The sequence below is a fragment of the Corella eumyota genome, chromosome 5 (genome assembly GCF_963082875.1).
Source record: "Corella eumyota chromosome 5, kaCorEumy4.1, whole genome shotgun sequence".
In the NCBI taxonomy this organism is placed as follows: domain Eukaryota; kingdom Metazoa; phylum Chordata; class Ascidiacea; order Phlebobranchia; family Corellidae; genus Corella; species Corella eumyota.
The window spans coordinates 5991124-6008967 of record NC_137494.1 but is presented as its reverse complement, the minus strand read 5'-3'; the positions used below and the strand labels follow the sequence as shown (position 1 = coordinate 6008967).

General features: G+C 28.4%; 2 protein-coding genes and 1 non-coding gene across 3 annotated transcripts; 2 read left to right on the top strand and 1 right to left on the bottom strand.

Moving 5' to 3' along the window:
* Positions 1 to 1730: 1730 nt before the first annotated feature.
* LOC145751979 (metastasis-associated protein MTA3-like) lies at positions 1731 to 13359 on the top strand. Its single transcript, XM_082568156.1, has 18 exons — positions 1731 to 2092; positions 3302 to 3369; positions 5291 to 5384; positions 5771 to 5894; positions 6117 to 6180; positions 6365 to 6482; positions 6813 to 6915; positions 9116 to 9215; positions 9385 to 9573; positions 9868 to 10001; positions 10093 to 10166; positions 10374 to 10534; positions 10910 to 11120; positions 11209 to 11343; positions 11660 to 11788; positions 11858 to 11892; positions 11970 to 12061; positions 12199 to 13359. Exons 1-18 carry the CDS (start codon positions 2062 to 2064, stop codon positions 12356 to 12358), a joined length of 2022 nt encoding a protein of 673 aa, XP_082424282.1. The 5' UTR covers positions 1731 to 2061; the 3' UTR covers positions 12359 to 13359.
* Trnar-ccu (transfer RNA arginine (anticodon CCU)) lies at positions 8812 to 8884 on the top strand. The gene has a single exon. It is a non-coding gene; the product is annotated as a tRNA-Arg (tRNA).
* LOC145751980 (serologically defined colon cancer antigen 8-like) lies at positions 12701 to 17470 on the bottom strand. Its single transcript, XM_082568157.1, has 14 exons — positions 17307 to 17470; positions 16522 to 16712; positions 16342 to 16396; positions 15708 to 15833; positions 15482 to 15594; positions 15244 to 15388; positions 14901 to 15047; positions 14567 to 14744; positions 14264 to 14337; positions 14061 to 14189; positions 13762 to 13894; positions 13421 to 13595; positions 13014 to 13215; positions 12701 to 12860 (listed from the first exon to the last, which is right to left on the bottom strand). Exons 1-14 carry the CDS (start codon positions 17430 to 17432, stop codon positions 12831 to 12833), a joined length of 1824 nt encoding a protein of 607 aa, XP_082424283.1. The 5' UTR covers positions 17433 to 17470; the 3' UTR covers positions 12701 to 12830.
* Positions 17471 to 17844: the final 374 nt, after the last annotated feature.

The following is a 17844-nucleotide window of genomic DNA, read 5'->3' as shown; positions in this document are numbered from 1 at the left end:
TTGATCTTAAATAGTTACTTAGTCGAGTTAAAAAAAAATTCTAGTTTTGAATCAAGATTTCGGGACTGCAGTTTTAGTTTTTTTATTAAATGAAAAATGTTTTGTTGTAATCAATAAACAATAGCTTTGGCTAGTTTGATCTGAAAACACACGTCATTCGGGGAGGGGCTAAAAAGAGAGAGAGGCATCCGAGAAAGGCAAGCCATGCGGCATTCTCTTTAACATCTCAAATGTTCGTGTGTATGGGGCGGAATAATACAACAAAAAATATATCTCGTGAATGACTATTTGGTTATTTTGATTGGATTATTCGATGTATCACTCCGCTACTTGCCAACGACTTCACAAAACAGTTATTCGTTCGCCGATACCTAACTTAAATATCCAGTTGCAAAATTAAGATAATTTTTTTAAATATTAACAAACAATAATTAAGGAAATTGTAATTAATTATCAAATGTTGCCACATAGTTGGTGTTGTAAAGTTTGTGTGTTATGCAAATTTAAACTCAAGCAAAGGTTAACTTTAGAAAATGATTTGGGTTTATTCTTTACATATACAAAAACACTCCAAATGTATGACTCTACTAATACTTTTATAGCATGGTTGATATGCATTTGTAAACAAAGGTTTAAGGAAATAGATTTTAAAAATACAACTTGCAATTCTCATTTTCATGTTGCGTAATGCATTTTTTCTCATTAATATTTAGTCGGTTAAAACACTTCAAATGGAATTTTCAAAAGTCAGTCGGATTTAAGTAAATCTTAGGCGAAAACAGGGTCTCCAACACAAGCTAAAATTACCAATGTCATTTGCATATTGAAATATTAGGAAGAAGCATGCTTGTCAAAAAATAGTAGACTACCTAGTGCTGCATAAGGCCTTAATTATAAATGTTATGTTGTGGCTAATATTAATTAGTTTTGTTTGGAAAAAGATGATTCTAAGTTGCTCTTAGGAACTCAGGGTTTGTTTTCGACTCATATCTACTGCTTAGCTATATATATTTCACTTTACTTTTAAGCCCGCTTATCGTTAGAATATTGTGGGTTTATAAGTTCTAAAATTACGTTTGTATTTGTTTAACGAAGCGTCCAATATTGTCACGTATGTAAATGAAATCTAAAACTTTTTGCTGGAAGAAAACCAGTCAAGACCAAGAAAACTGTAGCCTATATTGTTTATTTGTAGTAGTTTTATACATTATAGCGTTACGTAATGTATTTTGGGTAAAAAATTAATTTGTATACAAAAAACTGATATTTAAGTTTATGAGAGCCGAATGACCTTTGTTTCACGTCGTGAATGAGTGGTTGTCACGTGTTTCCGATCAGGGAGCGTTCACTTTCAGGGCCGGTTCACTAAAGCCATTTTCCTTTTTTGCGTAAAATTTCGATTGCGGTTGTAACTATTTATAAAACGTTCTTAAATTAAGTTTTTGATCACAAAATAGGATGTGATATAAAAATATAACTTAAATTAGTGTTGAAAAAACCAGTGGCTTTTTGAACCCGATAATTATTTTCAGGGAAATAGTTGAATAAAGCCACATCACAAACAGCTTTAAACCAAACAACGCACTGTCGTTAAATCAATAAACTTTATTTTTTTGCCAAAGTCGCAATCATATTATAAAGATGCTAAAGTTTTTGTTGGCCGATTGCTAGTCACTTATCAATTTAAAATCAAACTACAGCTTTAAAAAAAAAAAAACCTAAGGTTAAATAGTAGGTGAAGTCGTGTAGTATTTTTGTTTATATTCAAGCAGTTTTAATTTTGATGTCAAATTCCAAATGTACTAGAGTAAAAGATAGTTTTTGCTGTAGCTTTTCTTATTGTTGAGGTCAATACTCAAGCACTACAATAATAAAACCTATGCACGATTGTGTGACGTCATCAACCTTTTTCTAAAAGGAAGCTGACGCCGTGAGACAGACAGGTTATTTGGTCGGGGTTCGAAGCTGGCTCCCTCTCTCAGTTGTAGATGTTGGCAAATGAAATAGAGAAGTACTATTTATACGTCATTAACCGTTGATCAGATAAGAAAATTATAAGAGATGACGTCCAGTAATATGTATCGAATAGGAGGTAAGAAACTTATTACTAGTGGATATAAATGAGCCTTGATTTGGCTGTATGTCAACCATTGTTGTGTAATTTATTAATCGATTGATTGCGCTGTTTACCTGTTTTTCTATCGTGTATTGAAAGTACAGTAACTTATTTAGTTTGCAAAAAGAAGGTAAGTGTTGCTCAATACCTAATTCATAATATTGTTAGAATTTAAAGTTTATTTTGATAAATTAATGGTGGAAAATTGTATTACGTTAAGATAAAAAGTAAACATTACAAATTATAAATGGATAATTTTGCCGCTAGTTCATGTTGATGTAAAAGCGGCGCGGATGAATATCTACAACGATAGTAAAAAAATTAATAAACATTTGTAATATTTTAAAATGTATAACATATGTATCATTATAGAATATACGGCAAAATCATCTATATAATTGTTTTAATAAAAATCGAAGACATTATTTTTAATTTTTTTAACTAAATTCGCTTGATATTAAAACGTGTTTAAGGAACTACTTCCTGCAAAAGGGGACGTAACGGTTCAATTGTAAAGCGCTGTAAAGATTTTTGACGTATCCACTTTTTAATGACTTTTTTGTTATTTGCATAATTTAACTTCATTTTTTAAGAATTTTTACACATATATTATATATGCCAAATAACCTTTTTTGTTAGTTATTTAGTTCATTGTTAAACTGTCTTTAACCCATATGTCATAATGCAATTACTTGTAAGTCAACACTTTTTACCAAGCAGTCTGCCAGTGTCACAATTTTAATACAATCTGACAACAAGGTTATATAATTAGTTAATTTTTTTTACCCGCATAAATAATGATTGACAGTACTTTAACAAAAAATGCAAAAGCTTTTATATATTTTAATAGCAATTTAGTTATAATTTCTTAAGGCAAAACTTTTAACACATTTTTTAACTTATATATATATATTAAATTTAATTAATTTTTAAGCAACTAATTTGTCGAAATTCTGATAAACTTTAAGGTTTATATTATATTGCCAAATTAATATTATTTTCCGATTACCTAATTAAACCAATTTTTATAACTGTTTTCCGAAGTTGGTTTTTAGTTTCTGCTTTATTTAACTTGAAAAAATATATTATTTATTTTAAAGAATGTTCTACTAGCCATCTTAATAATATGTGTTTACACTTGTAATGGTTAGATTTATTTAACATTTTTTTCCGTTGTTTTAACAGATTATGTTTATTTCGAAAATTCCTCCAGTAATCCATACCTTATTCGAAGAATTGAAGAATTAAATAAGGTAAATATTTATCAAAAAACAAATAGTTTTTTTATATTTTTTTTTTATTTAATGAGTTTTTTTTTAGTTAAAGAGTTATTACTTTAGCTTGGGCATTAGTTTTATGCAAATTTTGTACACTTGGTTTTATTTCTTCATACCATTTATATATTTCTTATTATAATCATCATCTATAACTACGAATTAATATATTGTTTTAACACTTGTTTAAAATATGTATATGGGCAATTCTCATTGGGAAAGTGTTTTTTAAAAAAAAATTAACTTAAATTATTTGTTTAATTAACTTACCTGTTTCTTTGGTTTTGATATTTAAAGTTTAAATTTAAAAAAATTTAGGCAAATAATTTTTTATAAGTGATTTTTTTTTTTAATTTAAAATGTACAAATTTTTTTGCACTTTTATGGCTATTTTAAGCAATAATTTTAAGTTAATATAAAAGTTACAAAACAGATTACAACAGATTTGTAATGTGTTAGTATAAGAGGTTTAAGCATATGCTTAACATAAGTTAAACAACAAATTCTATATTACAATTTAAAAATCAGCAATTTTTAAGTTTTTAACTTGTAAGAATATAGGTAATTCCGTTACCGAATTTACATAAAAAGTTTTATAACTTGAAATTTAATCAAATACAACTTATAATATTTTTAATTCTCTGATTTTAGTTGTTAAGTACTATAAATAAAAACTAAACTTTAACGTTCCTTATCAATTTTATCTACAATAATGGTAACGGAATTACGGGTAACGGAATTACAACATCAGAGATTTTGTAGAAATGCTTATTCTGCCTGGTTTAAGTGATTTAAAATAATATAATTATTTTTATAAGTAAAAAAATGAAATGGCATTGTAATATAATATCCATTTTTTTTAATTTTGTGAGAAGGTAGTTTTCAAATTTATAAATTAGTTTTATGGGTACATATATTACTAAATAAAATTAAATAAAAATATTCTTAGTTAACAAGTTGATTTTTAACTGATATTTGGCATATTCAAACAATAAGCTATTTTACCCACTAGACTTATTGTTTTTGCATAATTATCCATTTTATTTAGGTGTAACAAATTGTTTCTGCGACATCAATTTTATTACTAATTTAGAGTTTAGCGATTTAGAATTTTAAACATGTTATGTTTGTTTGTTAATTTTATTTTTGCAGTTATGTTTGTAGTTTTTGTTAAAATGGTAGTTAGGAATTTCAAAATTTGGTTTGTTTTGTTCTGTTTAAGAGTTTATTTAAAAAAAAATCTAGTAGTTTTTAGTTTTGTAATTCCGTTACCAAGATTTTTTTAAAAAATTTTTAGTTAGGTTTGTTTCTTATTTTAACAGTACCTAAAACAATTTTTTTAAATTTTATCTGAAATTGAGTAAATTTAAGACTAAAGTTACATGCCAAAATTAGACAGTGCCTTTCTGTTACTTAAAGTGTAATTCCGTTACCAGGTTTTTTTAAGTTAATTTGTCAATAAATAAATATTTTTTAAACCCCAACTAAAAAAATTTGGTATCTTTTTGTTGCTTTCAATAAGGACAATTATTTACACATGTTTAATTTAAGTTAATTCTTTTAAAATTCAGACAAATTGGGATTAAGTATTACCCAACTTTTTATATCTAATTTATTGGCGTAATTCCGTTACCAAACATTTTGCAATTTTTAAGAAGCATAGAAGTTCGAACTGGACTTTTATGCTTATAAAAATTTAGAATGGCAATATATGGGTTGTTTTAACTTAAAAAATGATTTCAATTATTTAAAAAAAAAAATTATAAGTTTATAAACCACAGTAATTGTAATTCCGTTACCGAAGAATTGCCCATATACATTATGCGCTGTCTTATTATCATATTTTTGCGGTGAAAGTTCTTAAAAGTTTTAAAAGTTATACCACAACTTTATGTTATAGACTTCGAGCGGCAATGTGGAAGCTAAGGTAATCTGCTTCTACAGAAGAAGAGATATTTCAAATAGTTTGCTTTTACTTGCTGACAAACATGCAAGTAAGTTATCTCTCTAATTTTAACTATAAAAAATCTAACAGTCATAAAATAACTTTAAAGCATTTTGATTCATTATCTGCTATTTATTTTTAAATGTTATTCTTCTGCTATTAATTTTTACCTGCGTTTTGATAATCGTTTAAACATTTAGTCAATGGTATGGTTATAATTATGATATATCCAATAAATATAATTAAGATATTTGGACATAACTTGTATATATATATATGTCAAATTTTTAAAGGCCTTAGAAAAAAAAATGCTGTTCACGGTGCACGGGTTAATTATTATAAGCATTTTTAATTTTAACTATAAACAACAATGTTAATTAGGCTTTCATAGCAGTTAGTAAATAAAATAACTATTTATCCTTGCTTCTTCTGCAGAGGACATGGAAGAAGATATGGATGAGTCCTCCACAGATCTTAGTGGTGAGGAGAGACATCAACTCAACCACAAAGAACTTTATTTATCTCGACAACTTGACACCCTACCTGCCACTCACATTAGGCAAGCTAAACTTTTTTCTTTTTTATAAAAATATATACAATTTTGTTAAAGATATGCCCTTAAAATATATTTTTGCAATGTCGTTGCTACTAGAAAATTAAATTCATTTTCTTATTTTAGCAATGTTTTATATACTTTTTTGTATAACTTTGTTACTTTTTACAGATTAATTTAATAAAAGTTGCAATTAAGTTGTTAATAATAAGTACAATAATTTTACAGAGGAAAGTGCAGTGTAACCCTTCTTAACGAAACAGAAGATTTAAAATCATATTTAAGTAAATCAGTAAGTAGAAAATTGAAACTTTGTTATAAATTGTAATTAAATTTCAAAATAGTTGTTATTTTTATAATTTGGGCCAAAATAAATGACTGCAAATTAACTAAATATTTCATAGATAACTGATTGAAAAATTACTTCTTGATTAACAAATAATCAAACCAAATTCTAAATATTTTTTATTTTTTAGGACACATTTTTTTATTCCTTGGTGTATGATCCTGCACAGAAAACCTTACTAGCAGATAAGGGTGAAATAAGAGTAGGGTCGAGGTACCAAGCAGAAATCCAACCACTATTAAAAGAAGGTAAATTAAAGACAAATACGTTTTTTGACACCTTTAGCTTTATGCACCTTAAAAAGATGGGTAAAACATTAAATCAGTGGGGATTGAATCGGGGACCTTATTTGGTGTTAAATTTTTGTTCCAACCCTTTTTAACTTTATTAAGCAGCTATGGCATAGGAGCAGATGGAATTAAACCTTGGACATCATTTTGTTTTAACTTTTTTGTTTTGCTGTTTTGTGAGTTTTGTTAAGGCAGTTATAGAATGGAATCAGTAGGGATTAAACTTAGAACCCTACATGGTGATAACTTTATTTCTTTGATCTTTTTAACACTTCATAAAAACTTTAGGTGAGGTGGATACGAAATTTTCCCAAAAACTTGAAAAACAATTATGGATTCCCGACAATCCTCTGTCAAGTCAACAAATCGACCAATTTGTAGTTATTTCAAGGTAACTTATTTTAAATATTATTTATACCAATTTTTATTTGATATATTAATATTAAATGGATAAATGGTTATAAAGCCATTAAAAATAAATATTCCTTGTTCATTAGTTAGAATCTTTAATTTGGAATTTTTTTGTTTCGGTGGAATTTTTCGTTTTCTAGTTTTTTTATTTTCTAATTTTTCATTTTAAACGATTGGTTATTGTTTCATTCAAGTAAGGTAAAATTAAATTTAGTAACTGTGTGTTGTATGCAAATTATATTGTTATTAAATATTAATACTCGTAAGTTTATTCGTATAGAAAAATGAAAATGTTGTTAATTTTAAAGATATTTCACTAAGGAACAAACCATATATCCTACTGAAAAGTCATACACATAAGCTTAAAAGTAAATTATTTTGAATTAGAAATGTTGTTTACCCAAAAGTTAGTTTTTAATTTAAATACCTTCGGTTCTTAATTTCGGTTACTGTTTTTTAAAAAAAAGTTGCCATAACTTTTTTGTTATTAGTTCCCTCGAAAATCACCATGAAATATAAAAGTTTTTTTCAGTCATTAAAATAACAAATATAAGTTTGCCTTCTTAAATTACCTGTGTTTGAATTACACCATATCTTGCAACATGTTTGTGTAAAATCACACATATTTTTTTTTTTTTTTTTTGTTAACTTTGGCTACAGACAAAGGTTTAGTCAAATTTATTAATGGTATTCCATCTTTTGTTTGTGACATTCTTTGTTTAGTTAGTGTTAACGGTATCTTGTTTTGGTAAACAAATTAAATTTTTTAAAGAAAAATATCTTGGGACCAATTTTTGTTAGTTTTATATAAAATTTTTGATTTATTTTTTTTGATTTTAATAATTTTGAACGCGCGACTCTGGGCCAATTAGCCTGATGTCGGTTTCTTTGTGGTGGTAATTCTCACCAATTTGGTGTTCTTCCGCCGTGAGCAAGTCTAATTTGATTCGAAACAACTCATGTGGGTGCGTGTGCTGCGCGAGAACGCGCACGCGTCGATTGCGGGTGTGCGCGCGCGCTGATGACGTCACACCCGCACTGTGAACCATTTGTTGGCAATCTCGCAGTGCGTGCTGGGTCACGTGACCAGGCTCTCAATCGAAAGTCGCAAAGAACACCTTTTGTGTGCGGCGGTCCGGCTTCGTTATTTTTTTTCGACACACGTCGTTGTCATGGTCACGTGGCCAAAATCACGTGACTCGTTGTGTAATACAAGTCGTCGAATTTCGTTGGGATAAGATGCGAGCAAAATCATGAACGCCGAAAATTTTCAGTCGTATTGAAACCGCATGTTTTGTTCTTGCGCTTGCAAATACGATTTTTAATTAAGCGACGTAAGTACTGGTGAATAAACCACGAGGAAATGACTTGTTTGGTTCGTTAACTTTTTGCATTAACTAACTTACTGTAATATTTACTATGAATTGATTATATTAATGGCCCTTTTTCTTTTGTTAAGCGACTGGTCTGTCGATGACGTCATATTTTAAAACAAACGAAAAAAACAATATTATAGAGTGTACAATACGGTATGGAATCCGTCACAAAGATGCATCATTAATTATTATTATTATTACAGTTCATCGAAAAAATAAGTCCATATGTTTAAATCATTATTAACTAAAATCAAGGAATTTTTTAAACAAACACATAATTCTATTTATTTGACGTTACTTTAACTTTTATACCATCTAGAATAAAAAAAATAAATTTTGACTGGGCGCATTCTATTGTTCTTAGCTTTTTTAATTAAATTTTTTTTTATTTTAAGGAACTATTTTCTTTTATGCGTTTGTTTAACAAACGCTTTTGTTTATAAACCGTAGAACTCGAGTCGCGCCCAATAACATCGCTTTTTCGCTCTGATTTTTCGTCTGCCCCGGTGGCCTAATGGATAAGGCATTGGCCTCCTAAGCCAGGGATTGTGGGTTCGAGTCCCATCCGGGGTGCTTTTTGTTTTTAATTTTTTTGAATCAATCTGTTTTAGTAGATGAAATTTTTTGGATTTTAATTTAAAAAATGTAATTTTTTCTCAATTTTTTTGTTTAATAAATTTAAAAAATCTGGTTTTAACAAATTTAACCTCCAAAAATCAAAATATTATTGTTTTTAAGGTAACATTTTTGTTCTGATGTTATTTCATTCATTTAACTTTAAAATAAAATTGTTTTTAATTACAGATCGGTTGGTACTTTTGCAAGAGCACTTGACAGTAATGTTGCCGTTCAAAAACCTGCTTTACATATGAGTGCAGCTGCTGCTTCAAGAGATATTACTTTAGTAACTTTCAAAAAAAAAAAATTTTTTAATAAAATTACAAATATTTAATTTTTTAAATATTTAAATTAAAGTAATTTTAATAAAATAAATTTTTTTTGCCCGAAAAAGTCCTAAATTTTGGATTAAATTGATAAATTTAGTAAAAAATTTTCTTTTTCAATTTTTTTAGTTTCATGCGATGAATGCTCTCCATCTCAGTAATTACAACATCTCGGATGCGGTGGCATCCCTTGTTCCTAAAGGAGGTCCGATGCTGTGCAAAGATGAGATGGAGGACTGGTCGGCATCGGAAGCAAATTTGTTCGAGGAGGCTTTGGAAAAATACGGAAAAGATTTTATCGACATTAAACAAGATTTTGTAAGTTTTAATTTAATTTATTATAAAGAATAAAATATTTAAAAAAATAGAAAATGACATTTAAAAAAAAATTTTTTAAGACAATTTTTGTTATTAAAATATACAAATTTTATTTTTTTTAAGTGTTTTTACAATTTTTGTATATTTTTAATCTGCCTACATTTTAAATTTTACTATGTTTAAATACTGTCTTAAACACTCATATTTTATAATTATAATCTGTTACAAAAACTAAATGTTTTAATTTATTTTTTGTAAGGTAAAAGTATTAATTTGAATTTTTTCTTATTACAGTTGCCATGGAAGTCGCTGGCAAGCATAGTGGAGTATTATTACATGTGGAAAACATCAGACCGGTATGTCCAACAAAAAAGAGTGAAAGCCACTGATGCAGAGAGCAAATTAAAACAAGTTTACATTCCTAATTAGTAAGTTGAATATAAGTTTTTGGGGATTGTTTAAAAAAAATCTTAATTTTTTTTGTTTGTGAAAAACTAATTTTTTATTTTTATTTTTTAGCAATAAACCAAATCCAAACCAAATAAAAGCAGTAAATGGAGATGTTGTTGGAAAGGCTTGTGAAGGGTGCTTCTGTAAGTTACATTACCAAACCAATACAAGATCATACTAGAGAATGCTAACAAGAGTTAAAAAGTGTTGTTTTTTACAAACACATTTAGATGTAAAAGTTCAGTGTGTCTTAAATGTTATAACAAATAAAAAATTTTGCACTTTATTTGCCCTAAATCTATATTTTTTTTAACTTTGTCAGGTTCAACTATTTTTTTTAACTTTGTCAGGTTCAACTTCTGTTCACTGGTACACGTGGGGTCCTCCAAACATGGGGTGCAGACTCTGTTCATCTTGTTGGAATTACTGGAAAAAATACGGAGGATTAAAAATGCCGCCTTCCAGCAGATTGGAGAGGATGCAGAATCATAAAATTAAGGGAACCGATAAAGTAAGTTTTAAAATTGTTTTATTTAATTAACATTTTTATGGCTCTATTTATTTCCCCTTTTTTTAATCTAAAACGTTGCATTCATGTACCTGACAATAAAACATATATATATAATGAAACTTAGGTGATGATTATGTATGTCCAATTTATAAGTCTACAAAATAAAAAACTGCCATTTGTGGTGTGCGGGTAAATAATCAGGGGCAAATATTTGTTTTGACTTATGACCATATGGCAGTTAAAACCAAAAGGTGAGCTATCGACTAGTAAATTTAATGGAATTTATTGTATAATTTAAAAAAAATAATTTAATCATATTTAAACTGAAACACTTCACCATTTACCATGATAACAAATTTTAATTAAATTTTAAAGGAACTAAGATATAGGCCTACATTAAGTGGAGAGTCAAATTCAGGAATTCAGCGAACTCAAAGAATTTCCCACAAAACCAAGCAAGCCTTCTTCCTTAATGCCACCAAACTAACGCGGTTGGCGCGGCGCTTGTGTCACGATATTTTGTTGGTGCGGCACTACAGTCGAAAACCTTTTGAAGTTATTAATATTGCCGCAATTAAGGCAGAATGTAAGAATTAATTTTTTTATTTTTTAAATTTATTTTTGCAAAACCAAATTTAGTTTTTAAATTTTAATTTGATTTTTTTAAATTTAAGGTCAAGTGAGATTAGGTAACGCACCCCAAGTAGCAATGAAATTCACCCCTAAAAAGTGGCCTCCCTTGTCAAAAGTCGTCACCCGGATTTCGTCATTGACTCCACAGAGTGTTAATCAACAAACTGCTATAACAAGTTAGTTAGATTATGTGTGTTTATGTTTACCTTTATTTATATAGAAATATAGGTGAATGACTAATGCTATGTTTTTGTATTTAGAATTTTTTTATTTAATTTGGTTCTAATTTGTGTCTTAGCTGCATCTCATTTTAAAATATTTTTTTAAATTAAACAAAGTAATGCAATTTTTGTTATTGCTGATTGATTTTTTTCTGTAGAAAAAAATGTTTTAAAGTAGTTAAAATTTAAGTGTACTGAATTTTAGTTGGTATACCAATTTTAATGATTAAATTTTTTGTTTTAAATTTACAATACCAAATTTTCGATGCAGAACCCCATGTTAATAACTACGCAAAACCATCAGAAAACCAACAGCGGGGAAAAATATCAACAAACAACAACCACCATCATATGCTTACTTCAAATTCACTCAAAAGGCCACATCAAAATGGACTTGACAGTAAGAAAAATTTTCTTTAAATATTTTTTTAATTTTGATAAATATTTTTAATTTTTTCTTTTGTTTTAGCTGGTTCTGGAGATAGCAACAAGACATCATCATTTGTAAGTAAAACATTTTATTTTATATTTTATAAACAAAGTTTTATTATTTTAATAAAATTTTTCTTGTTCCAAAACAGAGAATAGTAAATGGGCCACAAAAGAAAAAGAGATGTGGAAATGCAATGGATAATTCGGACGATATTTTATTTGTTTGCACAGACAAAATCAGGTAAAAATTTTTTTATTTTTTTAAATTTTCAGCAAAAACTGGCACTATTAATTTTTTTGAAAGTTTCTTTTTCAAATTTTAAATGTGTCAAAATTTTACTGTTAAAAAAAGTTTTTAATTTAAAAATCTTGTTTTAGGGAATTACGAAAGCAATTAAAGGCTTCCACACAACGCAGTGCAGCTCGCAGACCAACAAAGACAGTTATTTCAATGCCAACAAGTCTTGTAAAGCTTGCTGCAATACCAAAACCTGCCATTAAAAATATCATCTCTGAACCTATCATTATTGACGACTAAGTTTGGCCAAAAATTACAAAAAAAATATTTAAAAAAATTGATGACATAATACTTTTCTGTTGAGTATTATTGTGACGGTGCTAAAAATCTTATTTTTGAGGATTTTAATGCAGAAAGAGCCTTTATGAGTCGAAGAAGTCTTTTTTTGAGGATAGCAACAGCTTTTTTATTGACTGTTGTTAGTAGGCAATGTGCTTGTAATTTTTTTTTTTCTACAAGTTGAAATATTTCTAAACAAATACAAGTTTTCGGCAAAAAAAATTGCTTTTTGGGTCTGCTTCAAAAACGTTTTCGAGATCTTGAAATCTTTTGTTTATTTATTTCTTTTTCTTTTCAAAAACATTTTGCTGTTAACAATATGTATGTGTAATTTTATTTTCTTTGCATATATATTCAACAACAAAAACTTTACAATCTCCCTCATTAAAAAATCTAAATTTTAAAAAATAACAACCAAAGTACTGCAATGAAATCAACTTGACAAATCTTCATTAGGGATAACCTAAACAATACCATAAAAAAGAATAAATCAAGTGGCACGAACATTAAAAATACGGCAGTAAAAAATGTATCAAATACATTTTCATAAAAGTTGCAAAATAAAAGGGATTTGATTTAATACAAAAATAATCAAAAAAACTTATTCATATCTTACCTGGGATTGTAAAAATCGAACCTCATCGTTCAATACCTCCTTGTCCTTTGCAAGTTGTGTTTGTCGGTCTAACAAGTCAATGACCTGACTTCCGCTAAGCTGTGCTCTGGCATCCAGTCTTGCTATTAATTCCTTCATGGCCTTATGGGTAACACCATGCTTGACACACTGCTGTGACAACTCCTTGTTGTGTGTTGAAAGCCTAAGAAATTTTTTTTAATCAATGTTATTGTTGAATTTTTCTTTATTTGACCCTTAACGGTTTCATTAAAAATATGTACATTATGTGAGCTTTCTTTATTTCCTTTTTTTGCAAATTTCTGACTTAATAAATAAGAAGCTTCAAAGTTAATTGTAGTTTTCAGTTACCAAGATCGAGTATTTAATTATAAGATAATAAATTTGACCTTTGTAGTCGAACAGTCATTTGTTCATTTTCCTGCTGCAGATTACCAACATCACTTCTGTATTTTGTAGCCAGCTTATCGGTTGCATCTTCAAGGGATTTACATTCTTTGCGGAGTTTTTGAGTAAGTTCCGATTGCCTTGAACATATTCCCTCCAACACCGACAACCTTTTTTCTGTATTTAAATCAACCATTTTCTCTGATCATATTTATTAAGTGGTAACATATTATACTTAGTATATAGGCAAATAAATAAATTTTTATGAGTTACGTTAATAGCTATAAACCATTTCATGGTAATTATTATATTTGTAATCTTAACTATATTTTATTCACAATACCATATTCCTGTTGTGAGGATTCTAAAGTGAATTCCAGTTGTGAAATTTTCTCATCAGCACTTTGCTTTAAATTTTCCATCTCACTTTTGTTGGTCTTAGCAATTTTTTCCAATGTAATTCTTTGGTCATTGACCTGTAAATACAAATCAATCTCTAGAACCTAAAAATACCTTTTCTCTTCTGAAGCCTATATTTAAAATCACAAATAAAGGAAAATCTCATTTTAAAACTTTCCACCTAAACACCATGTTGTAGTTGATTGAATTTTGTCTTGAACCAAACATAATAGATATATATACCTTTACATTGGAATCATTTAATTGTTGTGTTAATGTAACATTTAACTCCTGGATGGTTAAGGAATGGGTTTCTGCCGATGTTAACCTTTGTCTCAGTTCAATGACTTCGTGTTCATATCGACTTTGCTCCTACGAAAAAAAATGTAAAAAACAATGAAAATTTATAATTGTTAACAAATTGTAAGGATGAAGTTAATACTGACTTGTTTGGTTTTAATAAGTTCTTGTTCCAATTTGTTTCTGGTCTCTCTTAACTCTTGTTCAGCGCCAGAATAACCTAGAACATATCAGGAACGAAAATTAACACATAAAACCTCCCAAATAACTTAAGCCTGATCTTCTTTTGGAAAATTAGTAAAACCCCAGAAAGCCTTAGTTTTAAATCATGTTAGTACCCAACTATTTTCCAATTTGGCCAGTTTTAAAAATATAAAACTTTGTTAAAGTTTAATGTAAATACAGTATTTTCTGTGAGTTTAATATGTTTTTAGTTGGGTTTTTAATACCCTTTAAAGCTGATTGGACTTCTTGTTTTACTTCAGCCCTCATAGTTGCAACATCTTTTTCGGTTTGAAGAAGTTGCGCTCTGGATTCATCTAATCTCTGAAGTAGAAGTTGCTTTTCTTTACCGACACTCTCAAGTGCGGATTCATATTGTGCACATGCTCCCATCAGCTCACCAACCTTTAATAAAATCAACAAGTTTGTTTAATCAATAAAGGGAAAATAGGTTAAGGTAGTAAGAATAAAAAGTTGTTAACAAATTGGTGTCATGTAAATACAGTTAAATGAGAAGGATTGGCAATATAAAGTAAAATAATTTTTTTTTATTTCCAAAACCTTTTTGTTTAAATCTTCGATTTCTTTTGCATTAAACGATCTTTGCTGAGAAACCCCATCGAGTGTACGCTTTTGTCCCTCGCTAATTTCAATTTCAAGTTTTTTCTGTGTAGACTCCAAATCATTTCTTAAGTGGTCATTCTCTAACTACCAAAAAAAGGCTTCACAAATTAACTTTTAAATACTTGTGATCAAAAGCGTTTATAACAAAAAAGTTGAACTGTATTCATGGTATTCAAATATTATATTTTAACTGATTAACCGCTTTGTATAAATAAATATTTTGTTTGCAAGAAGTTTTGCGATAAAAGTTAAATAAAATGCAAGACATTTACTATATTACCATAACTTGGGTTTTCTGGAATTGTACATCCTCCAAAACTTCCAAAGATTTTTGGACCTCTCTTCTTAAACTTACTTCCTGGAGTTGCTGATCTTTGATGGTGGATCTCAAGGAGACGGTTGATTTGAATAAGTCATCTTTTTCTCTGGTAAAAAATCAGTAATAATAAAAAATGCCTTTGATATATTTTAGTGTATTTTATAAATAAGAAACAAAAAAACAATTGTTTTTCTTTTACCGAGTTAGTCTTTCTATAATAGGAGCATTTACTCCATATTTAACTTGATTTTGAACTTCTTTTAAATTTTCTTTTTCACTTTTATTGTTGATGCCACCACTTAAAATGTCATTCTAAAATAATAAAGTATTTATATATACATTGAATATTAAATTAATGATATTTAAAACAATAGTTTACCATAAATTGGTATAAAAAATATGAAATGTTATTTAAAATTACTTACTTGGGTTTTTAATTTTTCTTTTAGTTCTTGATTTTCTTGCAAGGAAAGTTTTAAATTTTGTTCGATTGTTTTAATTTGAACTTCTAACCCAGATATTTTAGCAGCATACATTGCCTCCACATGAGCCTGTTAATATAACATTTTTTTATTAAAAGGTATATAACAAGTAAACTAAGTCAGCTAATACCAGCAGTGTGATGTAGTGATTAGAACACTTGCTACACCACATAAGGTCATGGGTTCAATCCTCACTGCTGCCATGCTGTATCGCTCTTAAGTAAGGCACTATAAACGGTATGAACTCCTGCTGAGCCAGCACTTAATCAGCAGCATAATTATCGGGCAATTATAATCTATATAATATTACAAACTGCTAAAGGCAATTCCAGACTGGGTCGGAGTACCTGATGCTATTCTATATTCAGGTCGCGCATTCAGCCTTTCGTGAATAAAGATATATACAAAAAATAAAATAAATACCGCATCCTTTAAATATTTAAAACGCTTGAAAAATTAACAAAGCTGACTAGGCTAGTAACATTGCAGTATTTAAGGACTATACTTATTACAAGGCAGTAATAAGAGTTACTCTGCAATATGTGGTATACACAGATATAAGTTTTTAATTACCTACCAATTCATTTTTCCACTTTTCCATATTTTCTTTATTTGATTTGGCTTGAGGCATGCTTTAAAGTTCAAGTTTATTAATTAATAATAAAATCATTGGCCAAAAAAAAAATTAAAAAAAGTTTATATTCATAACTAACAAACTATAAAAGATTTAATAATATATTTAAATACGGAACAATACCTTGGAATACTGATTTGAGGTTGGGTGACATTATTTGATTGTGTTAACTCAGAATTAAGGTTTGTTTGATCTAATACTGCATTTGATTCTTTTAATGTTTCGGATATAATTCCTCCTTGTAAATCATCATGAATTGCTTGATTTTCATCAACAACATTGTGAAGTCTTGATTTAAAAGTTTGAAGTTCCGCCTGAAGTGCAGAAAATGGTTTATTATTTAAAGTTTAATCACAAAATACAAGAGATCTCATGTGGAAAAATACAACACGACACAAGAAATAAGTTGTAACCAAATGTTACAAATAGGATTTTGAACAGAAAAATCCTGGCTGTTGTCCAGTCTGGAAGAAGGGCAGTTTTGAACGCAGGTGCATGGGTGCCAAAATTTTTTAAATATGCTACCACAAGGCATCAGTATTGCACGTGCGCAAATTTTTTCAAAAACAAGGGGTGCAAAATGTTAATTTCAGGTGTGCATTTTTTTACCGAAAAAAATCTCATGCGTGCATGCTGCCCTACTTTCCAGACTGGGCTGTTGTGAGCTAGAACAAAAAAATCATGGCTGTAGTTTATAGTCTTTCTGAAAGTCTTTTAGTAAAGTTTAACAACACAAATTTTGTAAAATGAATCTCTTTATACATTTGTCATTATTAGTTAAAACCCCCATTTGGTTTTGTGCCAAATGCTTCCATAAGAGATCCAAAAAAGTGTCAGTGATTTTCATATAAATAATAAGTATGAAAATGGTAAAATTGTTATAACAAAAATTTTTTTTTTTAAATTACCACAATAACAGAATTTTCTCGTTCTAGTTGGTCAATATATTCAGTCTGGTGCGATATTAGTTGAATAAGTTTGGTTGCATCGTTTGGATTCGATATATTAACCCCAAGTTTATTAATTTTATCCATTTTAAGTGCTAAAACATGTAAACAAAGTTGAAAATTGAATGTTTGTAAACCCGCTAAGATAGTGATGTTTCTCTTTAAATCAAGCTGTTGTTAAAAATATATTTAATGATTTCAGTGTTTTGCTTTTATAGGGATGCAAAAATAAATTTTATTCAAAGAAAGCTAAAAACAAATCCTGATTTTAACAAAAAATATTGAGTTGTTTCCTATTTAAATTTGACCAACATTTATTTTAAAATAAAAGAGACCACGTGGTGTGTTTGTTTCGCGCCGCTTTTGACTGACATTTTTTGTTTACATTTTATTTTTTGCTTGCTGCATTAAAAAATTGTAAGAAAATACAATTTCAAAGCTTAGTATTAACAAAAAATTACCCTAAGCGTTAGTAATTTAAAATTTAACATTTTCCAAT